The following is a 13,187-nucleotide window of genomic DNA, read 5'->3' on the forward strand; positions in this document are numbered from 1 at the left end:
ATACGATACCTTTAAAATAAAGGAGGTTATTGTCTATTATCATACGAAATTTAAAGGGCTCAACTTTCCCTTGAGCTTTTGATATATGAAAAGGTCATAGTAATATAAAAGTATCCTGTAAGTTTCAGAGCTGAAAACTTCCTTGTTAGTCAAAGAAAAGCTTTTATTGACACCAGACCCAGAAAAACGATCGATCTCAGAATATGCCAGGCTATTACGTCAGGGTGTAGTGAAGCACCGCCTCAACAGAAGAAGAACAACGCCTGATTCTGTAGCCATGCCCACCGACTCGTGCCACTAACATAACACAGGCCTACATGGAGCTAAACCGCATCGAATTTCTAAATATACCGCTTAAGCTTCATTCGGATCCCAATATTATGAATGCTTGGATGAACTTTATTTTTAGTGAATATCCAGCTCACGTGGGGAAGACATTGCGTATCTGTTCTTTCATTTCACCATGGATTCGTTTGTAAACAAGAGACTGGATTTGCAGACAGGATGAGATTAACCACACTTGTGAGAAAAAAAAATGTTTTATATGTGACTTATTATATGAGTATTGCATTGTTACAGAGCGTTTGATATCTATTAATTATGTGTACATGTCTAACTGAACAATAGCACTCTGTCAAAGGCTGAGGAGTCCTTTACTTGTGGTGTTGTTGGTTCATTGCGAATCGGGTTCAGACTTGGACATGTAACGTTATGGGCTACGGCTCACAAAACACAACGTCCCGGGGCTATGTGTTTTTCAGACGGGCTACCAAAACGTAAGCCCGGCCTGACGATGTCTTAAATAGTGAAATAAAATTCCTTTCTTGATGTGCGTTCACTCTCTTGACTTGATATTTGAAGGAAAAATACAAATCGCGGAAGTTTTCATCATGCAGTCTGCGACGAACTTGCCGGATGTGTGTGATGTGTGTGTTTTACACGGAACGTGAAGATAGAGACACCAGCTACCATAGTCACTTGTTTACCGGGAGCCAGAGCACCTGACATCAAAGCAAATTTAAAAGTGCTGGCTAAAGCTAATCGTAAATTCTCTAAGATTATTATTCACGTCGGCACTAATGATGTTCGACTTCGCCAGTCGGAGATCACCAAAATTAACATTAAAGAGGTGTGTGAACTCGCTAGTACGATGTCTGAGGCTGTTTTTTGTTCTGGACCGCTCCCGGTAAAAAGGAGTGATGAGATAGTTAGCAGACTATCATCACTCAATGGCTGGTTGTCTAAGTGGTGTCTGCAAAATAACATAGGGTTCATAGACAATTGGAAAAGTTTTTGGGGCAGACCTGACCTGTTGAAGAAGGATGGCATCCATCCCTCTTGGGGTGGTGCCGCTCTTCTCTCTAGTAATCTGGCACATAGTCTTAGAGCTAAACCTTGACTCACTAGGGCCCAGGTCAGGAAGCAGACAAACTGGCTAAACCGACCGTCTGCTAGCTGTCTCACGTTACCGGAGTCAGATAAATCCCAGCACATAGAGACTCTTTCACCTAGATATTATCATATAGAGACTGTGTCTGTTCCCCGAATTAGTAAATACAAAAAAAACATCAAAACCATTCAACAGTAAAAATTTAATTGACGTCCAACAAATAAACAAAATATATAATACAGATGAACAATTGATAAAGCTTGGGTTGCTGAATATTAGATCCCTTTCCCCAAAAGCGCTTATTGTTAATGATATTATTACAGATAATAATCTAGATGTGCTCTGTTTGACAGAAACCTGGCTAAAACCTGACGACTACATTACCTTAAATGAGTCCACACCCCAAGATTATTGTTATAAACATGAGCCGCGTCTGAAAGGTAAAGGGGGAGGGGTTGCTGTAATTTATAATAATATCTTCAGTATTACTCAGAAGTCTAGTTTCAAATATAATTCCTTCGAAGTTTTGGTGCTTTATGTAACGCTATGTAGTGTACATGATAAAACCCGTTCAACATTTGTGTTAGCTACTGTATACAGGCCACCAGGGCATAATACAGACTTTATCAAAGAATTTGCTGATTTTCTATCAGAGTTAGTACTGGCCGTAGATAAAGTACTAATTGTTGGTGATTTTAATATCCATGTTGACAACGGAAAAGACGTATTGGGATTAGCATTTAAAGACACACTAAACTCTATTGGAGTTAGGCAACACGTGTCAGGAGCCACTCATCGCCATAATCATACTTTAGACCTAATATTGTCACATGGAATAAATGTTGATACCGTTGAAATTCTGCAGCAGAGCGATGACATCTCAGATCATTACTTAGTATCATGTATACTTAATTTAGCTAAGGTTGCAAAGCCGCCCCCTCGCTTTAAAAATGGCAGGACAATCACTGCCGCTACTAAAGATTGCTTTTTAAATAAACTCCCTCATCAGTATCATCTGCTCAGCATCCCAGATAGTATAGAAGAACTCGATGTTGCAACAGAAACTATTGACTCTCTCTTTTGCAGTACTTTAGACACAGTTGCTCCTCTGCGCTTAAAGAAGATTAAAGAAAATAGTCCAACGCCGTGGTACAACGAGCACACCCGGGCCCTTAAAACAGCAGCCAGAAAAATGGAGCGCAGCTGGAAGAAAACAAAATTAGAGGTATTTCGTAATTCGTGGAAAGAGCACATGATCACATACAGAAAGGCTGTAAAAGCTGCTAGATCTGCTTATTTCTCAACTCTCTTGGAAGAAAACAAACACAACCCAAGGTATTTATTCGATACAGTGGCTAAATTAACCAAAAATAAAGCTTCAACTTCTGATGATTGTAAACAGCACAGCAGTAATGACTTTATGAACTTCTTCACATGTAAGATTGATAATATTAGGAAAAAATTTTTAACCATGCAGCCGTCTAATACAGCATCACATCAGACAGAGCATTGTAGTGTCACTGAGGAAAAATTACACTCATTCACTGCTATAGGAGAAGAAGAATTGGCTAAACTCGTTAAATCATCAAAATCGACAACATGTATGCTCGACCCTATACCAACTAGGCTATTAAAAGAGATGCTACCAGAGGTCATAGATCCTCTTCTTAATATCATTAATTCATCTTTGTCATTAGGATATGTACCGAAAACTTTTAAGTTGGCAATTATTAAACCACTTATTAAAAAACCGCAACTTGATCCTACAGATTTAGTCAATTATAGACCAATCTCAAATCTACCCTTTCTGTCAAAAATACTTGAAAAGGCAGTGTCTTCACAATTATGTTCCTTTTTAGAAAGAAATGGTATCTGTGAGGATTTCCAGTCAGGATTTAGACCGTATCATAGCACTGAGACTGCTCTCGTCAGAGTTACAAATGATTTGCTCTTATCATCCGATCGTGGCTGTATCTCTCTATTAGTGTTACTCGATCTTAGCGCTGCATTTGATACTATCGACCACAACATTCTTTTGAATAGACTCGAAAATTATGTAGGTATTAGTGGAATTGCATTATCATGGTTTAAATCATACCTATGCGACCGTTATCAGTTTGTAGTAGTAAATGAAGATATGTCACACCGATCGCAAGTTCAGTATGGAGTACCGCAAGGCTCAGTGCTAGGACCGCTACTCTTCACCCTGTACATGCTACCACTGGGAGATATCATTAGGAAGCATGGCGTTAGTTTTCATTGTTATGCTGACGATACTCAGCTCTATATTTCTTCACGCCCTAAAGAAACTTACCAATTCACAAGATTAACGGAATGCATAGCTGATATAAAACATTGGATGACTGGTAATTTCCTGCAACTCAATTCAGAAAAAACTGAATTTTTAATTATTGGACAAAAAAGCTCCACAAGTAGTAACCTAGAATACTGTCTAACACTTGATGGCTGTTCTGTCAAGTCCTCGTCGTCAGTGAGGAACCTGGGTGTGCTCTTTGATACCAATCTTTCGTTTGAAAGCCACGTTTCTAGCATCTGTAAAACTGCTTTCTACCATCTTAAAAATATATCTAAATTACGGCACATGCTCTCAATGCAAAATGCTGAACAGTTAGTTCATGCGTTCATGACCTCAAGGTTAGATTATTGTAATGCTCTACTGGGTGGTTGCCCTGCTCGCTTAATAAATAAACTCCAGCTGGTCCAAAACGCAGCAGCTCGAGTTCTTACTAGAACCAGGAAGTATGACCATATTAGCCCAGTTCTGTCAACACTGCACTGGCTGCCTATTAAACATCGCATAAATTTTAAAATCTTACTTATTACTTACAAAGCACTAAATGGTTTAGCTCCCCAATACTTGAGCGAGCTCTTAACATATTATACTCCATCACGTCTACTGCGGTCTCAAAACTCTGGCCAGTTGATCATACCGAGAATATCCAAATCAACTGCAGGCGGTCGATCGTTTTCCTATTTAGCACCTAAACTCTGGAACAGTCTTCCTAACATTGTTCGAGAAGCAGACACACTCTGTCAGTTTAAATCTAGACTAAAAACACATCTCTTTACTGTGGCATACACATAAAACACTTTTTCAATGAAATGATTGTTAGGCTGCATTAACTAGGTCAGCCGGAACCGGGAACACTTCCCATAACACCTGATGTACTCGTTACATCATCAGAAGAATGGCATCTACGCTAATGTTAGTCTCTCTGTTTTATCCCGAGGTTTACTGCAGTCAGCCGGATCCGGGCCGTATCCAGATCAGATGGTGGACCTGCGCCCAGAGAAGACCAACACAGGACCCTGAAGTGTCTGCAGAGACCGTGATTAGACTCCCCCTGAAACTGCCTCATCGACACGTCATCTCAATAAACCCGTCTCCGGCGTGTTGCCTCCGATCATTCGAATATTGCACTTTAATAATTATTTAATCAACATCATCCTCAATAAACCCGTCTCCAGCATGTTGCCCCCGGTCCCTCGAATATTCTGATCTATTATGACCTCCGAGCTGTAAAACTGCCAGAATAATAATAATAATACGCTGTTTGTTAATTGGCCAGAGGAGAACTGGCACCCCGACTGAGCCTGGTTTCTCCCAAGGTTTATTTTTCTCCATTAGGTCACCTAATGGGGTTTTGGTTTCCTTGCCACTGTTGCCTCTGGCTTGGCGTGCTCAGTTGGGGACACTAAATTTTTCAACTAAACATCGAAATACATCTAAATAATAAACTAAATTAACCATTTAAACTAAATTACTGATCAAATTATTGATCTAAAGCCCACACTGTCACTGTATGATACTTGAAATTTTTCCAGAATGGCTATACAGCTGAATAAAATTATGCTGCATTATTTTCCTGTTTAACACTGTAAAGCTGCTTTGAAACAATCTACATTGTTAAAAGCGCTATATAAATAAAGTTGACTTGACTTGACTTGATGCACGGTTCACGCTTATATCCACCGATCGGGCGGGCCAAGTAATAAAAAAATAACATTCCAATCAATTGCGGGTGGATGAGAGATAAATCATTGTGTTTGATAAAGATATTTTGCGAGCCCTGTGGGACAAATCATTTCAGTTGCCGTTTCTCACAGGCTTTCAAAACAATTCCTCGTGTAGCCTACTCACAGGGGAGCAGAAGCTCATTAAATATGCAAAACTGTTATCCAATCCTACCCGTGGGCATTTACTTCCAAGTCTTCAGAGCGGCACGCCCATCAAAACCCAGTGTTTCTTGAGAGAGCCTCAAAACCAGGGTAGAGAATAGCCTATTACTTATTAATTATGATGTTTTTGAATGTAAACTCCACGCAAACGTCATAAGTTGACCTCAGACAACAGTATAAAAATTTTTAAAAGCCAGTTCATGACCCCTTTAAGGCAGATGGACCACAAGGCTTATTATTAGCATGTTGGTGTTATGATTATGAAAAGCATATAAAATGCTTTTGAGGTCTATTCAGAAACAAACCTCAAGAATACAACACAAATCATAGTAATAATAATAGCTTTTGAAATCAATCAATCCAATTAAACTTAAAGGGGGGGGGGGGGGGGATTAATGCTATTTCATGCATGCATTCTGACTTATTTACAATTGGATTTGGAGTTGGATTCTCATGCTAAACATGGGGGGGGGGGGGGGGGGGGAGGCTTTGGAGTATTTCTGTGCCAAAAACAAGATTCAGAAAGTTTTATTTTGAGTATGGCTCTGTATGACGTCATAAAGGGTGGAATTCCTTGTATGGGCACTTCTCCCAGATGAGCGCGTGCCCACGTGAACCAGAGCGAGAGCACATCAACGAGCTTCGCTCGGGTTATGGAAGCCGTTGGAAGCATCGTCATTTTGTTGAAAAAGCGTTCTGTGGAAACCTGTTTTTTTTCTCCTGTTTTGAAGGCACATTGTGTTTTTGCTTCCACCCAAAAAGGGGCATTTTGGAATCCTATAATAATTGATCTGTGGGATATTTTGAGCTGAAACTTCACAGACACATTCTGGGGACACCTGGGACTTACCGGTATATTACATCTTGTAAAAAGGGGCATAATAGGTCCCCTTTAAGTTCATATGAAAACCAATTTCATGTCACATTGAAAAACACTGTAGAGGAAGACGTACCCAATGGGTCGAGAGACCACTAGTTCCACCTGAGGCTCTGGCTTTGATTCTAAAATGATATTGTAAACTTCTTTAAATGTGGCTCCTTGTAAATGTCGGCCATTCCACTCTAGGACTTGATCACCTACGAAACAAGAAAATCACTTACCAATCAGTACATTTGTTTTTTGAAAAATAATTAATACCATTATTTATCAAGGATGCATTAAATGAATAAAAAGTGACAGTAAAGTGACAGCGACAGTAAAACATTTACATTATTAAAAAAAAAAATCTATTTTTTAAAGAAATGGTCAGCAAATCAGCAAATCAGAATGATTTCTGAAGGATCACGTGACACTAAAGACTAGAGTAATGACTGCTGCAAATTCAGCTTTGTCATCACAGGAATAAATTACGTTTGAAAATATATTTCTGGTTCAGTCATGAAACTCTAGAGGGCGCAGACTGATAGGACCTTTACATGCAATCGCATGGCACAGTCTAATTGGCCTCTGCTGATCCTGCAGCCAATGAGATTGCTTGCTCAACATTTAAATAGTCTGGTTCATTGTTCCCCATAGTCTGTTTTACAATCAGAGTTCCTTACTGACCCCAAACATTTAAAAAAGTAGTGTATGAAATACTGAAACACAGCATGTACCTGGTCTGAGGTGCCCAATTGTATCCGCTAAACTCCCTTTCCTTACTTTGGTGATGAATGCACAAAGTCGCCCAGACTCTGTCATCTTTCCCCCAACCACCTGTAAAAGACACACACACACAAAAGATAATGAACTATACTAGCTAAAACTGTAGCATATTAGTAATTGGAATTGTAAAAGAGAAATGCTAATTAAATGTCAGTAGTTTTTGTAGATATCATGATCATATAATGAAGGTTTTATGTTGCTATAAGGTGAATATATTTAATAGCTCATGGCTTTTTTAGTCATGACTGATTGTACTGCGCAAACTGCACAAGTTACACTGAACAGAAACAGTGAGACTTTCAAGGGTGTGTGTATTATTTCTGTCCGCGCTTTTGAAAGAACTGACTGTTGGAAAATGCCTGGAGGTTTGTTCCATAAACCACATGACCAATCACTCTTCTGTGAGCATCATACAAATCAAATCCCCACTAATGGCAGCCCAGTGCAAACATACAAAGAAGATTACGAGCTGCCTCCTAGATAAAGATGGCTTTACATAATGAGTGGCATGCAGCCGAGGGCGATTTTGTGTGCGTGTGTGTGTTTGACAAACTGCTGCTGGTAATGGATATAATGCACACGGTAGCACTGAGCTGACACACAGTCAGCCATTCAGAAAGTTCGTTATCAGTAACGATTCTTTGTTTCTCTCCACTCTGCTAAACAATCCATGTAAGTGCTTTAACAACAAATACAAGCTTCACATTTCTGCATTTGAACTCTCAACGTGCATGGCCCTGTTGACTTCCACTGTAAGAGCTTTACTCTAAACATGATTTTTTTCGCTCTTTCAATGTCTAAGGTACATTTTTAACAGTGCTACGCATGCAGTCTTTAAAGAATAATCATTCTTTATTTTTATTGATGGTTCCATGGAGAACCTTTAACATCCATGGAACAATTCCATAGCACAAATGGCTCTTTATAATGGAAAAAGGTTCTTCAGAATATTACAATATTATTTACGCTTTACTCTATTAAAAGTAAAAGTGGTTTTCATAGTGATGTCATAGAAGATCCATTTTGGTTCCCAAAGAACCCAATTTCTTAAAATAACTTTTTTTCTTAGTGTAAAGAACATTTAAACAATCCATTATAATGGGGTTTTATAAAGGAGTTTTCACAGCGATGCCTTTGGAGAACCGTTTTGGGTTCCCTAAAGAAAAATCTAAAGAACCTTTTGTTGAATGGAAAGGTTTTATGGATGTTAAATAAATATTCATCATGGAACCATCAATGCCGGTAAAGACCCTTTATTTTTAAGATTGTAAGAAAAATGGTTCTTTTAAGAACTGCTCACTGAAACGTTCTTGGGGGAACCAAAATGTAACTATTGCATTGCAACCAAAAAAAAAAAAACTTTTAGAACCTTTAGTTTTAAGAAAGTACTGAAAAATAAAAAACTTTCAGAAAAACAATAAAAAATGTATTCATTTTGAATGAATACTGCATACATGATAAAATAGCATTACCTCATGCAATATTTTATCCTTATAGTATCAGTTCACATTATTCGAAGTAATAAAATGTTTATTCATGACTTTTTCTTGTTCAATATCCTGTTTCTCTCATGAGATTACTAAAGTAAAATAAACAAGCAACAGTGTGCTCGAATCAACCAATGACGTGATTTTGTATTTATCCAACCAATGATGGGATTTCTGGGCGGGACAATGTGTTTTCCCAACCAATGATGTGATTTGGGGGCGGGACTATGTATTTATCCAACCAATGATGGGATTTTAGGGCGGGACTATGTGTTTTTCCAACCAATGATGTGATTTGGGGGCGGGACTATGTATTTATCCAACCAATGATGGGATTTTGGGGAGGGACTATGTATTTGTCCAACCAATGATAGGATTCTGGGGCGGGACTATGTATTTGTCCAACTAATGATGGGATTTTGGGGAGGGACTATGTATTTGTTCAACCAATGATGGGATTTTGGTGCGAGACTATGTGTTTGTCCAACCAATGATTTGATTTTGGTGCAAGACTATGTGTTTGTCCAACCAATTATTTGATTTTGGTGCGAGACTATGTGTTTGTCCAACCAATGATTTGATTTTGGGGCGGGACTATGTGTTTGTCCAACCAATGATGTGATTTTGGGGCGGGGCTACGTGTTTGTCCAACAAATGATGTGATTTTGGGGCGGGGCTATGTGTTTGTCCAACAAATTATGTCATTTTGGGGTGGGTCTGTGTATTTGTCCAACCAATGATCGGATTTTGGGTTTGTTCAATGCTTCAGATTCGCTGCCTCCAAAATCGCACACTCTCTTGAGTAGATGCTTATTTTGAATAAGTAATTACTTTACAACCTCTAAAAAGTATGTTTATAGCATGAGTGTGTATAGTATGAATGTAATCCGGACATACTAAATTCACCATGTTGTCATTATCATGTGACCTACCAGCGTCAGTTGTGTGGCAACACCACCATTCTCAAGTCCTCTCCCATTGCCTCATGGGATAGTAAAGTGTCCATCATATGCACACTTCAGAATCTTGCCAGAAGAAGTAGGTCATACAGGTACTTTTTGCCTACTCTTTTATGAATACTGTGAAATTAGACATGCGTCTTTTGTCACATGCTGTTTTTCATACTATATAGTAGGGAAGTATGCAATTTTGGATGCAGCCATTGACTTTAACATAATTCTCAACTTAACTTTTCTGATTTTAACCATTAAGAATCCAGAAAAGTGGTTCTCAACTCTACTCTATACATTATGTATGTCTCCCTAATTTAATGAACCTAAATCAGATCATCAGCTTATTAGGAAAGAGGAGATTAAGGAGGGAAATTATTTTTCTATAGTAATCAGCATAAATGTTGTTCACAGAGTTTGTATTAAAGTAACAACAAAACCATGTGTGAAATCAAAAATCACATAAAGAGCATGTCCACACACGAGGCCGAGTGACTCACTTTCAGTCCCAGAAGAGCTCCGGAGTCGCGAGGAACGCTGCCGTCCTTCATGCGCTTGTTGAGCAGGATCCTGCCAATGAGTCGTTCTCCATCTTTGGAGGGCTGCCATGTGACCGGGTGCTGTCAGGTCAAAACCACAACAAACATCACTCAGGAACACACAGAAACCTGCCAGTGCTGGTGCGGGGAAGGCTGAGATGAATTTCATCTGATTTATCACACAAACTCTGTTGTGATTGCAGGTGTTTCAAAGGAGTAAGCCACACGATTGGGACAAATCAAATAACGTAGAGGCTTAAGGGATTAGCTCACCCCAAAATGAAAATTCTGTCATTATTTACTCACCCTCAAGTCATTCCAAACCTGTACGCTTTTCTTTTTATCCCATGAATCACAATTTGTGACCGATACAACGTATACAACAAAAGTGGATAGTAAGTAGCAGCTGTCCAATGATAAATTGTAAATGTTACCATAATCTAGAGAGCAAAGTGGTCCATTTCCATGCGCAAGTCATATAATAGTTCAACATGAAATGTTGAAATATTAGCATTTTTTGGACGCTGAAATTCTTCCACTGGAGCTCAAATCATAAAGGTAAGAAAATGATGACAGAATTTGTATTTTTGTTATAAACTTTTCACTAAAGAATTTAGCTGTAGATAAATAGAATGTGTCTTAAAATGTATGTAATTTTTAAAAGTAAATGTGGAAATGTGCTCAAAATTTGACAATACATCAAGGCTCAATTTCAAATATGAACAGGAATCAGATTCAAGTAGAAGTGATCCAGGTTCAAGTTAAGCTATATGGACAACACCTATGACATGCTGTCAATTTCCACAGAAAATAATGTTGAATCATCCCTCAGTTGGTACAAACATACAAAAATTGCTTACAGTAGAAAAATATAATGGAGGTCTGTGGGGCAAGGCATTCCAGATGGTTTAAAAGCAGAAATGTGAAGCTTGCATTTTTGCTAAAGTGCTTATATTACTTATTTCGTACAAATTGGCTGTTTTCTGAGCTATAAAGTTGTCTAAACTGTCCTTTTATTGGTGATATGACATTTCTACATTAATTAAGTTCTGCTTACTGACGTTATTCCAGAGTTTGCATCATACAAAAATACTCACTTCACTTAATCTTTGCACATATACTACTGTTTGTGGTTTTAAGTTGTAATGCAAAAAAAAAAAAAAAAAAAACCCTGAAAGATTTTATACAGTAAGTTAACGTATATAATGTTTAAAGTCTTGTGGATATACTTCATATGGTATAATGCCTTGCCCCATAAATGTCCCTTTTCCATACAGTAAAAGTAATTTATACTTTACCATTCAAAGATTTGGGGTCAGTAAGTTGTTGTTTTTTCCAAGGCTGCATTTATTTGATAAAAATAGTAATATTGTGAACTGTTTTCTGTTTTAATATATTTTAAAATGTAATTTCTTCCTGTGATGACAAAGCTGAATTTTCAGCATCATTTACTCCTATCAGAAATAATTGTAAAACATTTTTTCAGAATTCCTTGATGAACAGGAAGTTCAAAAGAACAATATTTATTTGAAATAGAAATGTTTTGTAACCCTCATCCTTCCCTCACGCTTTGTAACAAAGCCTTTCCCTGCCGGTCAAAATGACCCGAAGCCCTAAAAATATACTTTTTTTTGTCCAGAAAGCTTATTTCATTTAATTTTGATCATATTCTTTTTCTATTTTTATTGCAATATCTGGGAGTTTTTTTTAATTTACCTTTAAATTACTAGATTTTATCAATAGATACTAATTTAAGCACATTTTTAAAATTCTTTCAACTTAAATTCAAAATAAATCACAATTTCATGCATAATCCTTTTAATTCAGCTCAAAATATCCTACATTGGGTGTCTTTGCGAAAAAACAAATATAACATGATATTTCATGACTCTTGCCACTGGATTGCCTTATGGGGCAAATTAGCTGTTCCACTGGGTCCTAAAGTCAGTTCTTGAGTTTATCTCTTCAGAATGCATTCAGATAAACATGTAGACATTATAAAATAATTTTTTTGTAATTTTTTAGCATTTTAGGTTTTTCTATGTGTACTGAAGCATTCCTCGCATTTCATTAATTCCTAAGGGGGTCAAATTGACCAGCGAGGGAAGGATTTGTTACTTTTTTTATTACAGCCACATAAAGTCATTGAATCCAATCAATGTTCTTATGTGTATTTGTGGTTCAAGTGCGACAAAAGTCCCAAGGTCTTGGGCCACTCTTTTTTTTTTTTTTCTTTTTCATAAGTTTTGGGTCAAAATGACCTGAGGGAAGGATGATGGTTGTCTTTACTGTCACTTTTGATCAAATGAATGCCTCCTTGCTGAAATAAAAGCATGAATTTATTCAACAACAACAACAAAAACAACAACAAACCTTACTGACCCCAAACTTTTGAATGGTAGTGTATTTTTACAAAATGGCCAAAATAATTTTCTGTTACAGGCTAACAGCATATTGAATCCAGAACATTACTTCAAAAATGTCATAGGTTTTGTCTAAAGAGGCACTAGATGTTGTAGAGTTTGTGTGATCATCTTGCTGGGAGTGACATGCACCCATCACATGCAGAGAAAAGCCCACCGGTCACAGACAGAGTTCACCTCCTTCACCACAGCCGAACCCCAGCACCACATCCAGCAAACACAAGCCCGAATAATGAAAGAAGAAACACAGACGATGTTCAAACCGAAAGCGAGGAGAACAGTATGGAAAGGCTCACGAACACAAACGGTGGAATCCCGTGATCCATAACATGGAGAGCAAAGGAATATGACAGTGGAAAGGGAAAAAAGAAAAACAAACTTTGTGGCAAAACAAATCCTAGCTGGCCATCTCTGAGCGAGTGAGCGCGTGTTTCGGAGCGGAGCGTGTCTGGTGGGAGAGGGGGGAAGGAGTGAGGATTCGAACCAGTGAGGGGGTCTGGGGCCCTACCGCGGCTGACGGGGCCACTAACACGGCAATAACACACCAGGCTGA

General features: G+C 38.2%; 1 protein-coding gene across 1 annotated transcript in view; it reads right to left on the reverse strand.

Annotated features, from left to right (window-relative positions):
* Positions 1-13,187, reverse strand: part of rims2a (regulating synaptic membrane exocytosis 2a) — a 159,634-nt gene that overhangs the window by 122,299 nt on the left and 24,148 nt on the right. The window contains exons 4-6 of the mRNA XM_079837860.1: positions 10,173-10,292; positions 7,187-7,286; positions 6,544-6,667 (exon numbers count right to left, since the gene is read on the reverse strand). Of these exons, the coding sequence (XP_079693986.1) occupies positions 6,544-6,667; positions 7,187-7,286; positions 10,173-10,292 (344 nt within the window). The remainder of the gene's footprint in view (positions 1-6,543; positions 6,668-7,186; positions 7,287-10,172; positions 10,293-13,187) is intronic.

Source organism: Gobio gobio, assembly GCF_949357685.1.
Source record: "Gobio gobio genome assembly, chromosome: 15".
Taxonomy (NCBI): Eukaryota; Metazoa; Chordata; class Actinopteri; order Cypriniformes; family Gobionidae; genus Gobio; species Gobio gobio.